This window comes from Tenrec ecaudatus, chromosome 10, assembly GCF_050624435.1.
Source record: "Tenrec ecaudatus isolate mTenEca1 chromosome 10, mTenEca1.hap1, whole genome shotgun sequence".
Lineage (NCBI taxonomy): Eukaryota > Metazoa > Chordata > Mammalia > Afrosoricida > Tenrecidae > Tenrec > Tenrec ecaudatus.
The window spans coordinates 157,553,753-157,577,105 of NC_134539.1; the positions used below are offsets into that span (position 1 = coordinate 157,553,753).

The 23,353-nt window shown below is 61.4% G+C and overlaps 1 protein-coding gene across 4 annotated transcripts in view; it reads left to right on the plus strand.

The window, feature by feature from the left end:
- The window catches only part of BAIAP2 (BAR/IMD domain containing adaptor protein 2), a 44,548-nt gene that overhangs the window by 5,481 nt on the left and 15,714 nt on the right, over positions 1–23,353 (plus strand). For all 4 annotated transcript variants that reach the window (XR_012786502.1, XM_075562333.1, XM_075562331.1 and 1 more), the window contains exons 2-6: positions 3,608–3,683; positions 7,744–7,830; positions 22,336–22,397; positions 22,913–22,984; positions 23,062–23,199. Coding sequence is in view for 3 of the 4 variants with exons in the window: in XM_075562333.1 (XP_075418448.1) it covers positions 3,608–3,683; positions 7,744–7,830; positions 22,336–22,397; positions 22,913–22,984; positions 23,062–23,199 (435 nt within the window). In the remaining variant the exon portion in view is untranslated. The remainder of the gene's footprint in view (positions 1–3,607; positions 3,684–7,743; positions 7,831–22,335; positions 22,398–22,912; positions 22,985–23,061; positions 23,200–23,353) is intronic.

A 23,353-nucleotide genomic window follows, 5' to 3' on the forward strand; every position in this document is an offset into this window, starting at 1 on the left:
CTGTGGCTTGGGCTTTGGACAGAGGCTCTGGGGGTGGGAGGTGGCAGCCACTCTGCTCTCAGCTCTGATTCTGGGGACTTCTTGGTGTTGCAGGAGGTCTGTGCTTACCGCCTCCCTGTGTCCTACCAGGGTTGAGAGCTGGGGGCTTTCCAGGGGCGTTTGGAACCCAGGGTGCCCTGGGACAAGGTGAGAGGCTGGAGGCAGCAGCCGGAGAGCTGGGGGCTAATGGGGCCATGCCCTCTAGCTCCAGTGCACAGTGTTGGGTGCATGGGCATGGGGAGGGGCTGCAGGCTCTGGAGCTCCCTCTAGTTTACCGTTTCTCCCGGTCCCACCTGTGGGGTACCTGCCCCACGCCCCCCAGCCACATGTTCACTCTGTTTGACTCTGACCAAGTCAGAACTGCCTCCTCCAGGAAGCCCTTCACCACTTATTGACTGGTGTGTGACCTCCTGAGCCACAGCATTGGTTCCTAGGATGCCCCAACTGTTGGGGTTTCTCAAAGCTGAGGTGAGAATTACCCAGCATCCCCAGCTGTAACCCAGTCCCCAGCCCAGATCTTCAGCTGTTAGGTGGAAGGAGGCCAGAGGCTGGGTGCCCGGGGCTGAGGGGCAGCTCTGACTCTGACGGCACTCCGTAAGGAGACTGCAGTGTCACGGGCAGGTGTGACAGTGAGTGTAAAGCCCCCACCTTGGCAGCCAGCAGTGTCACCCCTCCTCTATCTGAACTGTCCAGGACCCAGCAAGGATGGCAGAGGAACCTGGTCGCCAAGCACTCACTGCAGGCTGTCTCCTCCCCACCCCCCACTGGACTGCAGGGGCGGTCAGCAGCCCTGGACATGCCCTCTGTCCAGTTGGGAGCCCTGCATTCCGTGTGGTGTAGCCCAGCCAGGAATGTCCAGAAGCGGAGGTCCCAGGGCCAGAGCAAAGTCCTGAGCAGTGAAGTTACTCCTCCCTTTGTTCCCAGGTGGGGGAGGGGCTCACGCCCTTTGTCCGAGCTCCTCAGCAGGCCTGGCGGAAGTCTGCCAGAATGTCCGCTGGCCTGGACAAACAAGGGGTGTCCAGGACTGGAGCCCACTGGGCAGACAGCCTCCCGGGACTTGGCCAGCAGCCCTACCCACGCTGCCCTACAGGTGGACCCAGCCCTGGTGCCCGTTCTCGTGCAGGCCTTGGGGGTGGTCTGGTCTCTGCTATGGACACAGGCACCTCAAAGCCAGTGTGTGTGTGAGGGGGAACAGACAAGGACACCCAGCTTTCTGACTCTCTCTGACAGGGCACCCATAAGCCAGGCCAGGGTGTGACCTTCACTGGGACAGACCTCCACTCCACCTGCCCCACAGGGAGCCCCTGGCAGCTCCCCTCCATCCCCTGACTTTGTCCGTGAGAGTGCCATATGGGCACGGCTGACCAGGCCACACAGGCGCCAGGTGGCCTTGGCACTCTGACATCGATGTGGCTGCCGCCAAGATTTCACGTGTCTGAGCAAGGAGGGCGGGTGGGCAGGCCTGTGTGCCTGTCTCGGGGTAGAGGGACGACCCGGAGCCCCCCCCCACCCCCCATGAGAGGCTGTGTCGGAGTGCCTGCACAGGTCACCCCTCCCCCTTTAGTATTGCTGGCTTCCTCCTGGCCCATTCTCTGTCCTCCAGGCATCCGATGCTGATAACAGGGACATTCTCCCTTCCCTCAGAGCCGGAGGCACAGAGCTGCCTCCGCCCTCCCAGCTGCGAAAGGGGGTGTGGGAGCTGGAGGAGGTGCCCGTTGGGAGCCTGTCCGAATGGATGTGCTCTGCCGGGGGGTGGGAGTGGGTGGGAGGTCAGGCCCAGTGCCCGTATGCCCTCTGTGGCCTGTGCTGTGGGTGGATGGCCTGTCATTTGCCAGCACCTTCTGGGAGCAAGCTTACCTGGTGGCCCTGCAGATGACAACAGACTCAGGGCTCTAGAGAAGCCCCATGATAGAGTCCACCCTCCCTCCAGGCCTCCCACCAGGAGCTGGTCTTTTTCCTGCCTGGCCCCTCCCAGCAGTCCACTCCTAGCTTCATGGTCCGCGCGGAGATAAGTGACGAGGTCGATTGGGGGTGGCTGCCGAGAGCTCAGGGCTGAGGTTCCTGCCCAGCCCCACCTCATCTCTGTGTGTGGCTATCCCCTGCGTGACTGACTGTGCCACCCCTGTCTCCACCTCACAGCAAGACATGTCTGCAAGCAGCTCACAGCACACGGTGTGCACACCCTCGCACAGGGCCACGTGCCCCGAGGCGCCTGGGACACAGGAGGGCCGCCAGCACCGGGTGGGAAGGAGGTTCCAAGGCCATGGAGCTCTCCCGGGGACTTTTGAAGCCCCCTTGTGCATGCACACCCATATAGGCCCACACACACGCTTGCACACAGGCGCAGACTCGCGTGCACACAGACACGCACAGCTACCCCTTCATGCACTTGCAGAGAGGGCACATGCACACAGGTATAACCTCCCGCACATGCCTATGAACACGTACACATGCTTACTAATGTGAGCAGGCATGCTTACCCACACATACATGTCCGCCTACTCACGTGTACATATGTGCGACGATGCCTGTGTACACGGTGCAGATTCAGCGATAACACATATGCCACATACACAGGCACACCCCTGCAACCCAGAATTGGGAGCCACCCCACCCTCACGGGCTGCCCTGCTTCACTGGGATTAAGTCAAGCAGAGCACACCTGCGCCGCGTCCCCTCACCTCAGACCCAGGGCACCACAGGCACGTGCAGACCCCTCCTCTGCTTTGTCCACTGCTGCTGTCCAGGCGAGACTGCAGACTGGAGCCGGGTACTCCCCTCTCCTGGTGGCTCCTGAGAAGACCGGGCTGGGGGTCTCGCCGTGGAGAAGCCCACCTGAGGGCGGTAGAGGCTGGAGGCCAGCCTCCTGCCACCCAGGCAGTGTGGTTCTGTGCCTGGGGGTCTCCAGGTACCTTCCAAGTCCCTGAATGCCCCCCATAGCTGCTGTGTCAGTCTGAGGCTGAGGAGCAGGAGATGGGGACCGTGTCACTGAGCCTGGGATAGTTGATGATGGACACACAGGGAGACTGGGGGTGAGGGCATCTGTCAGGCAAGCCGTAGGGAGCCCTGTCCATGTCAGGTGCCCCCATCCCCCATCCGGGGTGCTCATCCATGTGACGTGGTAAACTCACTGAGGAATTCAACTGTTCCTGTGTCTTGCTGGTGTGGGGTCTTGGCTGCTGGGGACCACTCCATGCCAGGGAACGTGCACTTGGTCCATGGGCTGTGGCTCGTGGCCTTCGATGCCAGCCCATCCTCAGGGGGCCTCGGCTCACAGCTGCTGTGAGCAGACCAGCTGTGGACCTCGCTCATCAGGGGGAGCTTCGTAATCCACATTGGTGTCCAGAGGGAGGCGGGCTTGGGCCAGGTGCAGGCCAGGGGGGCCCAAGCCGCTGGCTCAGCTGCCAGGTGGGCACCGTCCCCTCCACATCACACCTCTGAGCAGGTGCACGGGTGTGTCTGCAAACGCCCTGGGGGCAGCCCCCCACCACGCCCACCCTCTGCAGATGTGCACCCCGAGCACTGCCCTCAGGGTCGCCTGGCTCTGACCTGTCCTCTGTCCCTGCAGAGCATCATGGAGCAGTTCAACCCCAGCCTGCGGAACTTCATCGCCATGGGGAAGAACTACGAGAAGGCTCTGGCAGGTAAGGCCATGCTGCCCCGCTGCTTCGCAGGTGGGTGTTGGTGGGAGCTAGTTCTCCAGGGGGACACGGGCCTAGCTCGTCCGCAGATGGTCTGGGCAAAGCCAGGGCGCTGCGAGGGACCACGTCTCTGTGGCTAAAACAAACCTGGCAGAGGTGCTGTGGGAGGAAGCGTGGGTGCCTCACACTCCACAGGGGAGTATGTTGCCACGGTGACAGCGATGGAGCTGCCCTGGGAGAGGAGCAGGGTGACAAGCCCTTGACCATGCTCTGACCCTGGTCCATATTGGACAGGGACAGGGTCCAGCGTGGGGCCTCGGGGACTCAAGGCTGGAGCTTGACTAAGTGGTGGGGACCAGCCAGGGCTGGGAGGCACTGGAGGGCACACACAGGGAACACACTCAGTTGCTGACAGAGAGGCCGGGAGTTCTAATCCACCTAGAGGCACCTTGAAGAAAGGCCTAGTGATTGGTTTCTGAAAACCTTGTGCTTGACTGACACATAAGGGGTGCTGCGATAGGTCTCTGGTGGGCTGTGCTCTGGAAGGGAGAGAGAACCACTCCATCAGACACACATCAAAAGCAGCCTCTCTAACCCCGAGGCCCGCCTCTCTGGGCTGTCGGTTCTTCTGAACTGGAGTGAGCAGCGCAGGATGGCTCAGCCCCAGAGGTCTGGAACCCAGTTACTGTGTTCGGAGACCTGGAACCCGGTTACTGTGTCCGGGACATGTACAGCCAAGAGGCCTTCTTGCTTAGAGTGGCATCACCCCCACTGTTTTGCATTCAGAGTGGAGGGTGTCGAGGCACGTTGGTGTCCTGAGCCTGGTCGCCCGCACATGACTCTGTTGGTGTGGGACATGGAATTGCTGGAGACCAAACCCACGGCTCTGGAGTTAATTTGGATGCATAGTGACCCTCTGTGGAGTCTCCAAGGCTGTACATCCTTTGGGGAGCAGCCAGCCTCCTCTGTCTCCCCTGGGGCAGCCGGAGCTTCTGAACTGCTAGCCCTGCCCTCCACAGCCTGCGTTTCCTTAAGGAATGTGCTCCAGTTTGCTCAGCTCACAGACAAGACCCATGACTAAGTGGTTTATGAAGGAAGTCAACAAGTTGTAACGCCGGTGAGAAATGCTCGGAGTGGATGTTTACTGGGGCATGTTGCAAATGCCCAAATCAGTCTGCTAACCCGTGTCCAACGGAGCACACCTCTCTGATGTTAGCTCCAGCCCGAAGATGTTCAGCTCAAGCTCCATGGGGCAGCAAGCCCAGCTCCCTGAGTCAGATGCCCAGAGGCCCCCCACTCCCGCAGCCAGCCTCCTGCACAGAGCCCTCCGCTTCACTGGCTCCCTGGGCTGGGAAGCCCGCCCCTCTGGGCCCTGCTCTGGCTCCTGGTCCTGCTGCTGCTCCTCTGACGTCACAGCTGTCTTCTGGATCCACGAAGTTCACTGCGCATGGATCTCGGGTCCAGAGGATGCGATCTCCTCCTGGCTCTTGCTGATCATGAGATCCCTCCTCCAGCTCCTCAGGGGCGAACTTTATACCTGGCAGGATGGCTCTCAATTACTTCCAGGCAGGGAGTCAGCTCACAATTACTTCCAGGCAGATTCTATCAATATCTTTCCCCCACCATCTGACCAGACCCACGCGAGGAAGGTGATTTGGTGGGGGGTGGGAGACTTTGGCTGGAAGAGCCACATTAAGTCATTCTCTGCCCTGCACAGCCCCATGAGACTTAGCTGGCCACACATGGTGAAGTCCTGTCCCTGGTGCCCGGGGACATAGCTATTTGGATTTAGGATCTAGGAAAATGCAAGCAGTTAACATGAGGTCAGTGGAATGAGGTGACCTGATCCTGTCTGGTGGTGGCCTTGTGAATGAAGAAAGTCCCAGCGAGATGAGGGAGGACACTGCTGGGTCAAGCCCAGGACACCAGGGACCACCTGGAGTGGGAGAGTAAGGAGATGCCTGCCCCTGGAGCTCCCTTTGAAGGGTGTGACCCTGTGACCAAGGACTGTCTTCTGACTAGGCTGTGACCCGGTGACAAGGCCCTGCCCTGGGGGCTGTGTGGCTCTGTGACTGTTGAAATCAGGCGCTCAAAGACTCAGAGCTGTGAGATGGCCCTGACGGCAGTCCCAGCCATCAGCATGTGGTTCTTTGTCACAGACCGCCTGGGATGGGTCCCCAGGAAGTCCTGGCTGTCCTTCTGGCAAGTGGTGGGGGGAGGGGCAGTCTTCCTCTGTGGTCTGAGCACCCTGGCTCCCCCACCCCCAGCTGGGGGCTTCCTTCAGGCCCATCCACCTCCACCTCCTGCAGTTCATCCCAGGAGGCTCTGTGGGGATGGTGTCCGGAAAAGGAGAGACTCCTCCTCTTCCTGTTTTGAACTCTCTCCCGACTGAGGAGGATGGCAGTTGTCCGATCCCCATCGGCACCTGAGGATACCCGCCATTTAGTTCCCAGCCTCAGTGATGTCCTTTAAGAAGCCCCTGCCCCGGCATCAGCAGTACCTGCCCACTCCCGGCACTAGGCTGCCCTTGGCTGTGTGGATGGAACGTGACATGGCCCCACTGACCGGCAACCCCCCACCGTGCGCAGAGGACCTCTGAAACTGACTGCGCCCGCTGCCGGCTCCTCATCCTTCTCCAGCGCCATCCGGCCCTGAGCAGGGGGCCGGGACCACTGGCCGCAGCTACTGCCCCTCAGGGGAGCTGCCCCCCTGCTCTGCTGCAGCTCGAGCGGAGCTTGCCCCTGAAATGCTGAAACACTCATCTGGTGGCCAGCTGCACCCAGTGGCACCTTCACCCCCTTCAGGCTGTGAGCAGGCTTTCTCTTGTAGCACAGCAGGCAGGGCAGGAAGTACAGAGAGTTCCCGGCTGGCCAGCCAAGCTGCTCGCCTTGGGAACGACCTGAGATACATTTGTTACAACTGATGACACTGGAGCAATACATTGTTTTGAACAAGGGGCTAGAGGCTCTCTGGGCTGGCTGGCTGCACAGTCTGATGGGTTCCAGCGAGAGCATCATGCAGAAGGGCGTCAGGCCCTAACAATACCGGGGCTGGGTTCCCCGAGTCGCCCCAACCTCCTTTCGCCATTGAGCTCTGAGACTCCACAATTAGGGCCCACCCCACAGCGTGCAGCCTTGCTGGGCTGCCTGCTTCCACTTAGCAGTGCAGGCCTATCTGTGTTCTCATGGCTCGACCTCCCGGCTCCTGTGCCACTGGGCGTGCCACTTGCCTGTTCTGGGTGTCTTAGTCGTCTCCGGGTTTGGGCAATTGTCAGCAACAGCTGCTGTGAACACATGAGCGGCAGGTTTGAGAGGGACCCCCGTGGAGCCAGATTAAATGCCCAGCCTGTGTTTAGCCAGACGGGGAAACCCCTGGCGAGGGCTCTTCCAACCAGCGTCTGGTTGTTCCACTGGCCACCACAGTGGGTGTGTTGGGCCGAGGTGTCTCCGATGACCAAGGCAATGGGCATCGCCTCTCCCACCAGCACATCTGGTCTTCTTGGACCACCTGGCCACCTCTGAGCCCGGTGAGTGCTCTCTGCCTCACTGGGCATCATCGTTCTCTGTGCATCCTGGACACTGCCCTCTTGTAAGCCGACAGACGCGCTCCTCATTCTGAGACCTGGGAGCTAGCAACGGGAGTCCCCCCACCCCACCCCCAGGCTCGGCTCTGGGCCAGTAAGCAGCTTCCCATGTCCACGCACGTCCCTGTTCCCCATCTCAGTCTTCTCAGGCTCAGGGGCCACACACAAAGAGCACAGAATCTGAGGCTGCTCTCACAACTTGCCTGGAGGCTGCCTGACTTGAAGGGCCTGTGTCCTTACGCCAAAGGAGCCCTGGTGGCTGGGCCAGGCCCATGTGTGCACAGGCGGCTGTGTCCTTGGGGCAGGTCCCCGCAGCACCCAAGTATGCCCCACAGAGCCCAGGGACAGGTGTGCTCAGAGGCCGAGGGTCGGGCTGTGTCCTTGTGGTGGGCCTCCACAAGGCTTGGAACAGGTGTTCTTAGAAGCTTTAGGGCTCAGGGGTCTTCACGAAGGCAGTCATGACTCCCCTTACTCCCCCAGGTGTGACGTATGCGGCCAAAGGCTACTTTGACGCCCTGGTGAAGATGGGAGAGCTGGCCAGCGAGAGCCAAGGCTCCAAGGAGCTCGGTAAGACCCCGCCCGGCGCAGTGCAGAGCCCGCTGACCCTGGGCTTGTCTGGACTGGTGGGGCCCAGCTGCACGGATTGCTGTTCAAAGGTCCCATTGTGGGGCTGAGCAGTTCTGGGGGCCCCACATGTGTATACAGAGGCTGTTGGGGCACAGTCTTGGTAGTGGGACCTCACGCTGGACAGTATTTGGGATAAATTGGTGTTAGCTCCTAAGGCTGGGGTAGCACTGCCTGGTCTCCTCTACTTGTCGATGCTGGGTGGGTGGGGACGGGGCTTGGGGCCTGTACACGATGACCAAGAAGGGGCATAGCACCCCTAATGGGGCTTCCATCAGGGGTTCCCGTTTCCTCTGCACCCCTGCCCCCACCTGTGGCAAGCACTTCTTCCTTCACCGAGGGTGGGTGAGAGCTCTCACAGTCTGTCTGTAATCCCAGAGAGAGGGTTGGTGCTAGGCTGTTCCAGGTGGACCTGGAAGACCAGTGGGCAGCTGGGCAGGGACCGTCCCCAAACAGGAAGACCGCTGGCTCTCCAGTTTCCCCTTTGCCAAGGGGCCCTGACGGTGGCAGTGCTCTGTGGCCAACATTCCCTGGTCAGGGCTGTGGTGGAATATGCTGGCAGTCAGTGGGGTGGGGTGGGGAGTGGGGTGGCCCTGCCCCGCCTTGGCCCTGGAGGCCTTGGGTCCCTGTGAGGACCTGCACATTCCCCTCCGCTGGGTCATGGCCCCCTGGGCTGTCGCATGTGGTGCCTGCTCTGTGCCCTCTGCCCCTCCCTCCCACGGCCTTTCTTTCCCTTCACTGTAGACGTAGAAGGAGCCCCAGGCCACAAAAACCAGGCCACAGTGGTTATGGGTGGCTCTTACCCTAACTGCCAGGGGGCTTCCGGCAGGTCCTCACTGCCACGGTCGAGTCAGTGCTGACTCAGAACAGCTCCGCGGGTTTCTGAGACCGTGACTCTGTGGGAGCAGAAAGCCCTGACTGTCCCCCTCGGAGGGGCTGATGGTTTTGAACTGCTGACCCTGAAGTTGGAAACCCAGTGTGTACCCATTCTGCTCTGGTAGATGGTTTCAGTCATAGACACTCTCAGGCAGCTCTATCTACCCTGTCCCACAGAGTCACCCTGAGACCGCAGCGACGGCAGTGGGCTCTTACTCCTGCTCTGTCGAGAGTTCCGGTATCAGAAACCTACAGGGCAGCACAGCCCTGTCCCGGAGGCTCTGTGAGTGCGCTGACTTGAGGCCAGGGAGAGAGGGAGCAGTGGAGCTGCATTTCCTGGAGCAGCCCCAGGGTGGGGCGTACAGAATTGTTGGGCAAGTAGCATGAATTCCCACAGGCCCTCCTCCCCGTCTTCCCCAGCCCCCCTGCGGCAGCACCTGTGCCCCTGTGCCGTGTATACCCCGAAGTCCATAGGATCCAGGTAGCTGGAGCCCATAGCGTCCCCCTCAGGGGCCCTGGTAGCAGTCATGAAGGCATGGGGCAAAAGCCTCCACGTGGGTGGGTTGTGAGGGCAGAGGAGTGGCCCGCCACTGGGGCCCACACGGGGCATCTCTGCTCGGTTCCGGGTCTCTGTGAGCTGGGCCCGCTCAGTGAGAGGGACCGTGGTTTGTTTGAGTTTTGCTGCCTGTGGCCTGGGCCGCTCGCACAAAGCCCACAGTTGGAGCCCCCAACTGCTCCTAGGGGGGACGGGGGCACTTTCTACTCCCATCAGGAGCTGCAGCTCTGGAAAGCCCGGGACAACCAGCCGCCGGCCATGGAGAAGTTATGAATCAGAGCTGACTGTAGCTGATAGTGAGGGATGAGGCCCAGCTGTTCAGCCCTGTGGTCTTTGGCAGCTGCTGAGGCCCTGTGCCTGCCTCGATGGTGTCTGCCACACTGCCCGACAAGCTTGACCTCTCCTCTCAAGCACCCCCAGTCCCTGCCAGCCATGGCTCTATTCCTGCAGCAGGCACTGTGGCACAGAGCCCCACTCCTGCAGACCACCCCTTTCGGCACTGTGCGCAGGCTCCTCCAGCTCTGCCAGTACCTTTGCCGGTGGCCAGGGCTCGCCAGAGGGATGGGCAGGGCCTGCTGGCGGGCAGTCCTCCCCCTCTGATGGGTGCCACACAGGGAAACATGGTCTTGGGGCTTCAGGGGCTGTCTGGGGGGTGTGCTTCTCCCGGACCCCTGGCAGGCTCAGCATTCAGGGTGTGACTCCCTTTCATGGGGATCTGGTGGTCTCCCCTTGCCTCCCCTCACCCCGAGTGTTGCCTGTCTCCCAGGAGGCTGAAGGACCTTGTCTTGCGGTACACCTCAGGGGAAGCCACAAACCAAGCGTCCGTCCCTGCAGGACAGGAATGGTGCTGGGGGCCAAGGCCACCTGCAGGAGGGGTAACTGGGACCGGGGGTGGAGCAGGCCCAGGTGCCTACCCAAGTATACAGAATGAGGTGTTTTCCGAGCAGAGGAAGTGGGGGGCTAGGGGCCTGCCTGTCTTTCTGCCGTGCCTTCGTGCTGGCTGCTCTAGAACATTCCATTCCCTGAGTGTACAGAGAGGTCTTCGGCCTTCCTCTTGCCCAGTGGGCGGCCGGGCTGGCCTGGTAGTTTCCCCGCCCGGCTTTGTCTCCTAGGCCTTGTTGTAGGCGTTGCCATAACAGAGCAGCACCACAGCCACCACAGGAACTGAAACAGGAGAGAGCTCTGTAGTCATGCTCCTGCCTCGGGTGGGAGGGTGAATCACGGTATCGGCCGGCGTTTCCTTCACCGGGACATCCCCGCTGCCCCTCTGCAGCTGGCACACCTCAAGGGCGGTGGTTCAACCCCACCAGGTGCTCTTCAGGGGAAAGATGAGGCTGTCTGCTCCCGTCAAGACTGGCAGCCTCAGACATAGCAAGGGTCGATTCTACACCCTCCTGTCGGCTTGCTCTGCAGGAAGCAGCGGCAGGGCCTGGTGTGACGGATAACCCCCAAGGCACGTGTGGTCAGTGCGTGGGCCCCACGTGTGTATGTCACCATGGTGGGTCCCGTCAGCAGGCTGTGACCACCTGGTCCCTTTGCTAATCTCTTTACCTTTTCCCCTCCCTGCCTTGCCCGGGGGCCACTCTGGTCCTGACCACTCCCTCTCGTATCTTGCTGTGCCTGGCCTGGCCATCCTAGAGGGGCCAGAGCACTGGGTGGAGAGGGAGCGGCTGGGGCTTGGTGCCACCGGGAAGACCAGGCACCCTCTGTAGGCAGGGACAGCCAAGGGACTGGACCCCACAGATCACTTGACTTTCTTGCTGTCCATGAGGTTGACCCCTGGCCAACGTCCATGGCACTCGGCCCCTACCCCTGTGACAACAGACAGGTAGCCACCAAGCCTCCAGACTCTGATGAGGTAGGGAGCAAGGCCTGATGACCAACCTCCGTAACCAGCCACTGGGGACACCCTGGCTCCCGGTGGTCACCAGTGGACTGACCACAGGGTTAACGTGGACTCAGGCAGCTATCATCAGTGCCTGTGGAGTCACCATGAGTCAGGGCTGAGATGAAGATGGAGGTAGCCGGCCCTTAGGATGGGGTGGGACTGGGCCGCTCTGCCTTGCCCTCCCACAGGACCTCCTGCCTGACCCCCAGGGGTGTCCCTGCTTATCTCTGTTTTGACCCCCAACCGCCTGTGCCACAGAGGCCTGGTGGCAAGGGGTCAGCTTGTACAGAAGGGTAGTTGAACCCATCCGAAGGGAGGGCCTGGCTCTTGGCTCTGTAGAGATGGTGGCCTGAGAGCCTGCAGACAGCTCTGCCAGGGCCAGACTCCTGGACAGCACAGCCCAGTTGTGAGACCACATTGTCTCTTAAAACACCCCCCACCACCCAACCCCCATCTTTCTACTTGAGCCGGCTGTCTTGAGTCTCAGCCCTTGGGATAAAACAGGGATTAGACTGTGCTGACCCTTGTCCTAGTTGCTGCGGCCAGTACCCCCACCCCCACCCCCTGCAGGGCCCCAGCCTCTTTCTTCCTGAGCTGGGTGTGGGCCAGCTTAGCCGGGCGTGGGAGCTCAGTGGGGGCTGGGGGGCCCTCTGGCCCTCGCCCCTACCCTCGCAGCTCAAGCTTGTCACCCGAGGTGCACCCTCGGCATCCAGCTGTGCCTTTGTGCCACTTGGCAGCTCCACGGCCTCCAGGCGACCACTGGCGCCCTTTGGTCCCCGTCCTCTGTCCCTCCGGGCATATGGGCAGCTCACAATGGTTAGTGGCTGGACCTGCGGCACCGACCTCATGTGGTAGGTTCCCCCTCTCCCCCACACCCCCAGGGAGGAAGTCTCTTCCTCTGACTGCAGTTTGACTCAGCTTGGTTTCTGCCTGCACCCCTGCCAGCAGCCCCACACTGACTGGCTGGCGGGGGATCCCAGTTTCAGATCCCCACTGTTGGCATGTCTCAGCACCGTCCCTGCTCTGCAGACAGCTACACCAACAGCCCCTCTGATCTGCACACTCCTTTTGGCCTTTGGTGGCTCTGGCCTCTGGAGTGACCGTAGTCCAGGGCACGAGGTGTCCTAGGTATCTGTCCTCAGCTAGCCGTACTTCCTTCTGACTCAGGAGCCTGAGGAGGTGGGGAGGAGACCGTCCTCTCCCATCCGCATCCCTGGTGCTGCTCCTCCAGCCTGGGGGGAGGCATGGAGGCCCTGGGTGCTTCAGAGCTTCCCACAGGCCTTTCCCTGACTCCCGCCAGCCCGCCCGCCCCCCCCCCCCAACCAGGACGCTGACGTCCATCTGCTCAGGGCCCTGGTGGCCAGAGCATGGGACCTCTTGGGACAGAGGTCAGGATGCCGGGGATCAGGCTCTTTGGATTGGCAAGCAGCATTGTCCGGCTGCCAACCAGAGGGTGGAGGGTGAGCATCCAGTTTGCCCACATTTTGTGTCAGGAGGAGGGTGGGGTCCCCTCATGCTAACAGTATTCTTCCTGCTTCCTCCTGGGGCTCCCAGTGACCCTTTGCTGTTTCCCCCCACCCCACCCCACTCTGCTGCTGGGGTCCATGTGGCCCATTGGGCTCGTGCAGGAGGAGGCTCCAAGGATCATGTTCCTCTGGGGGGCAATTGCGCACTTTTTAGGCCTGTGGTTTGGCCGAGGTGATTCCCAGGGTTGGGGCAGGTTCAGTTCCAGGGGTGACAGGTCTCCGAGGGCCACATCTCAGCGTTCTACCATCTGTCAGACCGACCAGTGGGTCCGGGTTCCTCCGTGGTTTGGGATTTGGCTCTACATTTCCCCCTACTCTTCTTGACCACAGTGGTCAGGAAGGGAAGCCAGGCACCATCTAGTGCCTCTGGTCTCAGGGTAGTGGACGGGGGCTTGGTGGGATCCATGAATCCCTCCGGCAGTTGTTTCTGGGATCTGGTGGTCTCAACACTCTTCTTTGCTTCTCATGAGGAGTGACCAGCAGCTGGGTCATAGGTGGCCCCTCGGTTTCCACTCGCCACAGCAGGAAGTGGAGCAATTTGATTTACGAGCCAGGGACAGGCCAGCCAGCCAATCTCCATGTCCCTGGGTGTCTGGGGACACTGGGAAGGGTACGGCATGTACTGTACATAAACATGATTAACCGATGCTGGCTGAGAACCCTACCTAGCTGGACAGGCAGGGACGGAAGGCGTCCCACAATCAGGGTCGGCCTGGCCTCATGAGAGCAACAAGGGACCCCTTGCCCTCCGGTTGACGCCAGAGCGACCTTGTGAGGGTTCCCAGAGGCGCTCGCCATTCATCTTTATCCATCTGACCGACCACCGACCTGGCAGTGAGCAGCCTGGCGCCTGATCCAAAGTGCTACCAGGGCTGCTTTGGGACCCAGCGGAGTCCAGGTCTGCCCTAGCACCCGGATGGAGGCCGTCGGGTCTGACAGACTAGTGGGAACTTGCTTGGTTTGGCTCCTCTGTCCTACAGGAGACCTGGTCCCTGCCACAGCCCCACGGTCATCACTGCTCACACAGGCCCACCTGGCAGAGGGCAGGCACTGCAGCCTGTGGTGATGCCCTGCTCCTCTGGTGGTGCCCCCATCCCACCCTCTGTGAGAGGGTGTGTCTTCCAGGGGAGGCGGCCTCCCAGCTGATCTCCAAGGTCAGGTGTCCCAGCTCTTGCTGACCCAGGAGCTTGCAGCTTTAGCAAAACACTGCCAACAGCCAGATCAGTGGTTCTAACCCAGCATCCGCTCAATGGGGCAAAGGTGTGGCTGTCCCTGCAGAGAATGACCACCTCTGGAGTCTAGCCAGCGCTCCGCCTGTCCTGCAGAGTTGCTGTGCGAAGTGGACGCAGTGCAGGGACGTTTGACTCCAGAGGGGGGAGATGGCGGTCCCTGCAGATTGGACCTTCCAGGCTGGGTCACCTTGGTTCTATGCAGGCCTGGGGGCTGCATGGGGCTCTGTCCTCAGCCGGGACTGGCCCGGGGCTTGTGCGGCTGTGCACAGGCTTGTGGTCTCCAGGTTCTGCTTTCTCTGCCTGCCTGTGTGTGACTGCTGGGGCCCTGTTTGTCACCTCGGGCATGTATGTGCTTGTTGAGTACACCTGGCTCTGTACCCTGGCCCTGCCATCTTCTGGGGCCCTGGGTGCCCATGGGATGCAGGAGGCACTGCTTTGGAGCAAGTCCTGGGTGGGTTCTGGGTCCTGGGGGTGGGACCAGAGGACACCGCCTCCCCGGCCTGGAGCTGAGGCCTCTGTGCTCCCTGGAGTCCCCATGCCATTGCCCCTGGCCTCGGTGCCTGCCCTGGGAGAGACCCCTGCCCGTCCACCTTTGGTCGCCTCCTTCTTAAGCCTAGGCTGTGGCCCAGCATGGGCAGGGCCCCACCACAGTCCCCCATGCTCTGGGTGGGGCTGACTTCTGGGGTGACCAGGGGGAAGGCACACCATTGATTCAAAGGCGGCGCCTTGCCTGTGGAGCGTTCCGGAACCTGGGTAACTGGTGTTGTCTGTTCCCGTCGCCATGGCAACCCAACCAGCGATCTTCCCGCCTGTCCTAGCCTGGCACTTTCCATTCTCGCTGTCTTTGTGGGCAGGAGCTGCAGGCAGGCAGGGAACAGCGATCTCAAGGTGGAGGCCTCCAGGCACCATGTCCTCAGCTTTTCCTGGTGCCGCTGCCACAGCCCTGAGAGGTAGCTGTCCCCTGCCTGGCTCGGCCTGGGCCGATTCCTTCTGGAAGCCACAAGAAGTCTGCAAATCACAGTGTGTGCCCAGCAGCAGGCCATGAGTGGCTGGCCTCCCAGGGGCAGCAGCTGTGGACCCTTGGCTTGGGGCCCCGGCATCTTCAGAAATGCCCCATGAAGGCCATGTGCAGCCCAAGGAGCCCCCTCATCCCAATGGAATGGGCAGCCCCCTCCGCCCCCTGGTGAGGCAAGGCCTGGCTCTGTCCGTGTCCCCACGCGCCATCTGGCAGGTGGCGGTAGCCACTTCTTGCAGCACAAACCACCGTGTGGTGTCAGGCTGGGTGGGGGAATGGTGTCCCCGCCACGTGCAGAGCCCAGCAGCAGTGAGGGAGAGCCAGGCGCAGGCGGTCCCTCTGTGGTGTGGCAGCACCAGGCGGGGCTGTGGCTCTGCAGTCCTGTTGGCCCAGGCTCCACAACCAAGGGGAGCCTTGGTGAGTCACCCGAATTCCATCTGCTGAGGGCGGCGGTCACTCCCTGGCCTGAGGTCTCCAAGCGGTCATTGGCTAAGCAGCAGTGCCAGGCTTGGGCAGCGGGGTACCAGGCACAGCTGGCTGGGGGAGCCCTGCCTATCTCATCCTGACTCTCAGCTCCGGGTGGGACCCTCCGGTGTCTCAGTAGGCCCCCGGTTTAGTGGGCTTGGCAGGGTCCAGCAGGACTCTTCCCCACCGACACCCTTATCCCGCCTCCACAGCCACTCACTGTCCCGGCAACCGCCCCGGCTAGCCTGGATGTCTGTGGACTATTGATTCAGTGTGAAGAAAGGCGGGAGTCACGAGGGTGGACCCTGGGACCCTTGGGGTCCTGGCATGAGGAACCCCCCTTCCAGCCGTCCTGGGAGCTCTCCCCAACTAAGTGCTGCTGCCCGTGACTGGTCCCGCCACTCGGCTGGGCGGGGCCTCAGTGGGTGCCTGCCTCCCAGCGCATGTGGCTCCCTGTGCCTGGCGGGAGGTGGGAGTTCTGTGTGGAAGGGCCTCCCCTGGGTTGGGGTGGGCTGTGTGGGGAGGGGGGTTTGTCCTCGTGGGTGGGCTGGCCTGCCTTGGAATGAGGTTGCACCAGGCACCCTGTTTTCCACCTGCCTCTCCTTCCTGTTTGTTTCCAGCGTTCACATCCCAACTGCCCGTAATTCCATGGTCAGTGCACTTGACTGAGCGTTTGATCGTTTCCAGGCTGGAGAAGTTGACAGGATTCCTTGTGTTTCTTCACTGCTGACTTTAGTGATCCGTGTGTGACTGGAGTCAGAGTCGCCCTCACTGGCATCCCTCACAGGCATACAGACTTCATCTGTCACAGCCTCGAGCTGAGAGCCCGTGAGCCTGAGATGGGACACCGCTCCTCTCCCATCAGTTCCCAGCTGCAGCTCAGAGGCTGAGCCCACGGGAGAGGGAGAGGGAGAGGGAGAGGGAGAGGAGAAGGGCCGGAGAGGAGGTGGGGGCTGGCAGGGCCAGCCCGCAGGCAGGAGAGGCTGGCAGCATCTTGAGGCAGAATCCATCCCACCCTCTTTGGAAGCATCGGCTCTTGTGCTGAAAGCGCCCAGCTGCGTGGCTCCGGGAAACCCGTGCGCAGCAGGGTGAAGCCTGTGTGTCCCAGGTCACCTTCCTGACTGGGGTCGTCATCGAGTGGGGGGGTTGGGGGGAGGCGTGCCAGCCTGGGTTGGTCTTTGACACCCCGCCCCAGTGTTCTGCTCTGAACCCAGAGCTTGTCAAGGGCTCGTTTTTATCAGGCCTCTCTTCCTAGTCTCTCTCTGTTGGAAGCCCTACTGGAACCTGCCCACCTTAGGTGACCCTGCCAGCGTTGGGAATACTGGTGGCCCAGCCCAAGCCCCCACCCCCTCCCTGCAGTATGGCTCTCTGACGGGTGGTGGAGGGTAAGATTTTCTGTAAAGTCACCCAGTCCCACAAAGACCCTCCCAGGCCGAGGGTCAGACACTGCGCTGACCCGCAGCCCTCACTCAGACCCAAGTTCTGGTCCGGACATTCAGACATGGTCGTGAGCGTGTCTGCATGCAGTCGGGGCGCTGGGCCCCTGCCCCCTGGCCAGGCTGTCTCTCCAGAAGTTCCGGAGGTGCTCTGGTTTGACCCTTTCTGTCATTGATAATGGGGTGCAGCTGTTGCCATGTGGGGGGTCGGCCCTGCTGCGCTTGTTCCCCCCACCCCAGGAGCGCCACTCAGACTGTCATTCCTCCTTGTCACTCGGGCCCGCCTCTGAGCTGGCCTCACTTCTGGGGACTCAGCCTCTGTTCCACAAGGTGACCCTCTCCCTACTGGGCCCTCCCTGTGTCCTCTTGACCATCTGTACTGCCCCTGTACAATCCCAGCTCACCCCAGGGTCCCCTGAGCTGACCTCCCTTTGGCTTCTTGGGGTTTCCCTAACCTCCTCACAGTGGGATTACAGGGTGTAGGATTATGGGCTGCAGGCATGCAGGGGTTATGGGCTATAGGATTGTGGGGTGTTGTATAGGGGAAATGGGATTGTAGAGTGTTTTAGTTAAGGGTTATAGGGTGCTGGGATTGTGGGGTGTTTTAGTTATGGGTTATATGGTGCTGGGATTGTGGGGTATTGTGGTTATGGGGTTATAAGTTGCTGGGATAGTGGGGTGCTGGGGTTATGGAATTACGGGGTTATAGGGTACTGGGATGGTGTGGGGTGTTATGGGGGTATACAGTGCTGGGAGGGTGTGGGGTGTTATGGGGTTGTAGGGTGCTGGGATGGTGGGGTGTTATGGGTTATGGGGTTGTAGGGTGCTGGGATGGTGTGGGGGGTTAGGAGTTATGGGGTTGTAGGGTGCTGGGATGGTGTGGGGGATTATGGAGTTGTAGGGTGCTGGAATGGTGGGGGTGGTTATGGGTTATGGGGTTGTAGGGTACTGGAGTGGTGGGGGTTGTTATGCCAAATTGCCAGTGGTGTAGCTTGAGGCTAGTTCCCTTGGGGACCCTCACTCCTGGTTCCATCTCCCTGTGCATGTGCGGGGAGAGGAGGGGCTGACCCTCTCCTGAGGATGATGCTCACACCCGGGGTGGAGGGCAGTCTGTGGGGTCAGTGGGATGGTTTGGGGTGTTATGGGTTATGGGGTTGTAGGGTGCTGGATGGTGGGGTGTTATGGGTTATGGGGTTGTAGGGTGCTGGATGGTGGGGTGTTATGGGGGTTATGGGGTTGTAGGATCCTGGGATGGTGTAGGATCCAGGAGGCAGGGCAGTGTGGCTTTCCAGCAGGGGGCACGAGTAAAGCCAGCTACAGAGCACAGCTGGGCCTGGCCCACAAGCTGCCCAGGGAGCTCAGGTGCCTTCCCCGGCCGCCTCCCCCTTCCCTGACCCCCGCTCCTGCTCTGTCACCATCTGGGGCCTGAGGGCTTCCAGCGTTGTGCCTCCTCAGGCGGGCCAGCTGGCGGCAGGGCTTGGGCCCCACGGTCCTGCCCCTGTGAGCGGGCGTGAGCGCTGACCAAGCACAGGTCATCGTGAGAGGAGTCTGATGCTGAGAAAGCCAATGGGCATAGTGGCTCCTTCACAGGGCTGCAGTGGACAGAGCAGTGTCCGTCAGCCACGAGGGACCACAGCCGGGGACCAGGCACAGGGGCGGGAGAGCAGCCATGGGTGGGTCTTCTTTGGGGCCATGAGGTGATGCACAGCTCAGTGGAGGGGGTTTAGCCAGAGAAGGTTCTTCAGTGGGGGCCACTGCAATAGGGACAAGGCCTGGCAGCTGGGTCTTGGGGGCTGCCTCCGGGTACCACTTAGCACCCCTTTAATTTATATTTAGTGTTTGCCAGCTGGACTCATTTAGGTAATTCCGATTGTGTTGGCAACATCAAAAGGGTCAGGAGCCAGTGGGACCCGTCAGGAGCCTGACCAAGGTGCCGACCCTGCTACGACGTCATTGTCATTAAGTGACCTCCCAGCTTGTCCGACCCAGGCTCGTGGGCTGTGATGCCCCCCATGGACACTGTGTTGTTACTGTCGGTCTTTGTGGCAGACTCCATGGTCACGGGCACTTGGTGGTGGCTCAGGGGTCCAGCGAGTTTCCCCTGGAGCCACTCTCCCCAGGGTGTTCGGGCTGCCTTCTCAGCCTCAGGGTCAGGGGCCTTAGGACGGTGGGTGACTTTGTTGTGGTGGACGCCCTGGAGCACCTTTGCCCTGACTGTGTCTGGGAGGGGCAGGCGCTCCCTCCGTTGCCCTGGGTGCTGTCTGTCAGGAGGGGCACACTTTGTGGCTGGCAGCTGTGGGGGCCCTGCAGGTGGCCTCACTTCGCCTGAGCTCTCTCTTGGGGCAATGGAGGTGCAGGGGTGGGGGCCCAGCAACCTGGGGGACCCAGGTCCTGTTGACAATGATTGCTCAGTTCTGGGGGTGGGGTGAGGGGCGGTTGGCCTGTAGGGTCCCAGGAGGAGCCAGGGCCTGTGAGTGGGCAGGGGCAGCTGTCCGTGTGGGGGTGTCTCAGAGCAGCACAGTTGTCCCGGACCTCGGGGTCCCAGGGCCTGGTTCTAGGGCTACTGTGCTGGCCCCGCCTGTGTCCCCTCTGTGACCCCTTGCCCAGAGCCCCACCTCCATCTCGGGGTCCCACCCCACTTCTACTGATACAAACTCTAGGCATGAGTGCCAAGTGGGGTCCCCACCCAGCCCCCACCCACCTGACCACCCCAGAAGGCGCCTGGCTGGGGGCTGACCAGACACTACATGCATGCCTCCCCCTGCCACCCACGTCCCCAGGAGAGGAGGGCAGCCTAGTGTCCTTCAGCTACACCGACCTTGCTGCTCGGGTCACAGTCAGTCATCAGGAGGGCCCTGCCCTTCACCGAGCAGGTGGTGTGTCTGGTGACCGGTCCCTGCCTGCTTCGCACCCAGGCCGGAGTGAGTGTGTGTGTATGTGTGGTGGGGGGAGGGTACACATGTGCACAGGTGAGCAGCTCTGGGCCTGTAGGAGGGCAGTGTTTGGCGCATGTCTGGGGGGTGGTGTGGCCCTTGGAGATGAGCTGTCTGCTCCCTCAGGACTTGGTCTTGAGAACTCAGGAAGCAGCTCCACAGGGCAGACACCACCCAGTGCCACTTGTGTGGGTGAGTGATGAGTGGGTGAGTGATACTGATGCCTGGACGGCCCATGGCAGCCCCCACGCCCAGGGACAGGCTCGTTCCCGGGGACCGTAGGTGGGAGGCATGTGTGCGATGGGAAGCCGAGGGGTGGTAGATGGGGACAGGAGCATACTGCTGACTGACTGCAGCCCTGGGCCCCTGCTCAGCGCCCCCCCACCCGGAGGGTGGGAGGGGGCTATTCTCAGGACAGTGTGTCCTTCTCAAGGGCAGTTTCATCCTCAGTGAAACCCGATGGCAGGCCGAGTCCCTGCAGCCCCGTGACCTACTGCCTGGCAATCCCAGCTCCCCCAAATCCTGGACCTCATAACTCCTGCAATACTAGCTCCGTACCATCCTGCATTCCACAGTCCCAACTCCTTGTCATCCCATAACCTCTGCTTCCCGTAATCCCGGCTCCCTGTAATTCCACCGCCATAAGTGCTCTAGCAAGCAGTCCCAGCTCCAGGCAGTGCCTGGCCCACTGGCCTGGGTGTGACAGGGCTGCCAGCAGTGACACACACACACTCCACCCTGGTGACACTGTCGAGCCCTGGCAGACACGGTGCCTCTCAGGGTTGGGTTCTGTGTGGAGCAGCTGAGGGCCTCTTCTGCGTGGGTGAGACAGCTCTGGGGTGGGGGCTGGGGGATCTTCATGGGCCTCTGCGTCAAGGCCTTGCCCATGCCCCCCAATCATGTGGCCCGCTGGCCATGCCCTCCCTGGGGGGCTCAGGCAGGTGCCTGGATGTGGGTGGGTGCAAGCAGTCCTGTGTCAAGTGGGGGCCGGGGACACCCAGGGCTGAGCCTGTCCCAACCAGCGCCCCACCACACACAGTGCATGTCAGTGTTGTCCCAGAGATGGACCAGCCAGGTGTGAGCACAGTGCTGGGCTGTAACCGCCCCCACAGCTGAGTGGGCATGCCAGGAACCAGGACCAGGGGCCTACACACACACACAGACAGACACACGGACACACCTATATCATACAAACACCCACACCCAGACAGACACACGAACACACTTACCCACATCATACAAACACCCACACCCTGACATAAACATGAACACACTCAACACACCTTTAAGTCTGTCTGTACACTCACACCTGACATGTGCATACACGTGTGTTCTCATGTACACTGTATCTCCTCAGACACCCACAGAGAGGCACGTGCACACCTAGGCAGGCATACTCAGGGGCATTCACAGTTGTCCACACCGCCACACTCACACTCATACAAACACCCAGACACACTCATGCACGCATGTATACTCACACACATACACAGGTACGTTTACACTCCGATACAGACACCCTCATTCCAACACACATAGGCACGCGTACATGTTCAAACACATGTACACTCATACCAGCATACACAGCACATGTGCTCTCACAGATGCATGCATTCCACTACACATGCACTCAGATACAGATGCATGCCCTTACATACATGTACACTCAGATGCTCACAAGTCATCAGTCTCACTCCCACAGACACTGCACACAGCAGTCTACTCACCTGGGTGTGCGCTCCAGGTGTGTCCCACTTGTGCACACACACCGGCCGGTAGCCCAGGAGCTTGCCACGAGGGTGCTGGCGCAGGCACAGGCCAGTCCCACGGGGACTTGGAAGGGAACTGACTAGGGCGGGGTGGGTAGTAATTCACACACTCGGGCTGTATGTAGCAGGCCTGAGGTGAAGGCAGACCCCCCCCCCCCAGGCATGATCTAGTGGCTGGGCGTCAGTGAGCCCTTCAGCAGCCTGCTGTCTGGGGGGTCCTGGCCAGCCTGAGGGGTGCTGGTCCAGGAGGCGGGCACCTGCAGGCTTCCTGAGCCCTGTGGCTTGGTGCCAAGACTATGGGGTATGGTCCCTGTGAAGTCCTTGATGGGCAGAGGCTTTGTGGGAAGGGCGCCCCTCTCAGGCCAGATGTCATGAACATGGGCCACTTGCAGAGGGTACCAGGGCAATCTGGGCCTCTGTGCAGGCCGAGCCCGCTGCAGCGTGGGTGGCAGACACTGTGTACTCAGGCTGTGGGTCCCACTGGGGGCCTGGGTGGGTACACAGTGGGGGGTGTCTTTTCTGTCTTCCTCACCAGTTTGGTGTGGACCCTTAGGGGACCCCTGCCCAGCTCCTGGGCACATTTGTGTCCTCATCCTAGCGGGCCCTCTGTGCCTCAGGCATGCACCCTTGGCAGAAGCAGCAGCCCTGACCCTCTGTGCCTGCCACAAGGCTTGGGGTCTCGGGTCTGGGAAGGGCGGGCAGGAGTGGGCTCACATGCGCTAACCCTCCCCGCCACACTGGCCTGTCCACAGGAGACGTCCTGTTCCAGATGGCTGAGGTCCACAGGCAGATCCAGAGCCAGCTGGAGGAGACGGTGAGCAGGGCCCCGCTGCTCAGGGTGACCTGGATCACTGACCCGGGCCAGGCCCTGTGCCAGAGGGCACTCTCGGCCTGGCAGTGACCCCAGAGAGCTGCTGGCCATGACCTGGGCCAGCATAGGGTCTCCAGTAGCTAGTGCAGCCGGGGTAGAGATCTCAGGCCCCAGGATACAGCTCCTGCTGGGGGTGGACCCCCTGCTAGGGGGTGACATCTTCCTGAGAGGGGCCAGAAGCCCAAGTGTCCCAGGTACTCCGAGCTGCAACATGCAGCATGGCTTGGTCCCCAAGCCAGACGTGTCGGGGCTGCTGGCAAGGATTACTGGGTGCCCCCAGGTCCTCGGCCAAGTGGCCTGGTCCCAACCCGGAGCGGCAGGAGCTGCTGACCAGGGATGTACACGGGAGCCTGAGGCGCCCTGCATAGTGGGGTCATCGACGGGTGTCTGTGCCCTGGGGACACTGCCCCCCCCAGCTCCCCACGCCCTAAAGGTCCTCTGCTCTCTCCCCGCTCCAGCTGAAGTCCTTCCACAACGAGCTGCTCACGCAGCTGGAGCAGAAGGTGGAGCTGGACTCGCGGTACCTGAGTGTGAGTCGGGTGCCCGTGGGTGACGGGGAGAGGAGAGCTCCTGCTGCCCGAGGCCCACAGGCTGTGTCCCCCCGCAGGCCGCACTGAAGAAGTACCAGACGGAGCAGCGGAGCAGAGGGGATGCACTGGACAAGTGTCAGGGGGAGCTGAAGAAGCTGCGGAAGAAGAGCCAGGGCAGCAAGAACCCGCAGAAGTACTCAGACAAAGAGCTGCAGGTGAGCTGGGGCCCTGCAGGGGAGATGAGGGGACCCGCCCCGCTCCAGCTGTGAGGACTGGCCTGACTGAGCCATTGTTGGCGGCCGTGTGCCTCCCGGGTCCATACCGTGCGCCGTCTGTCGTCCCTGCCATGTGGCAGCCCCCTTGCCACCC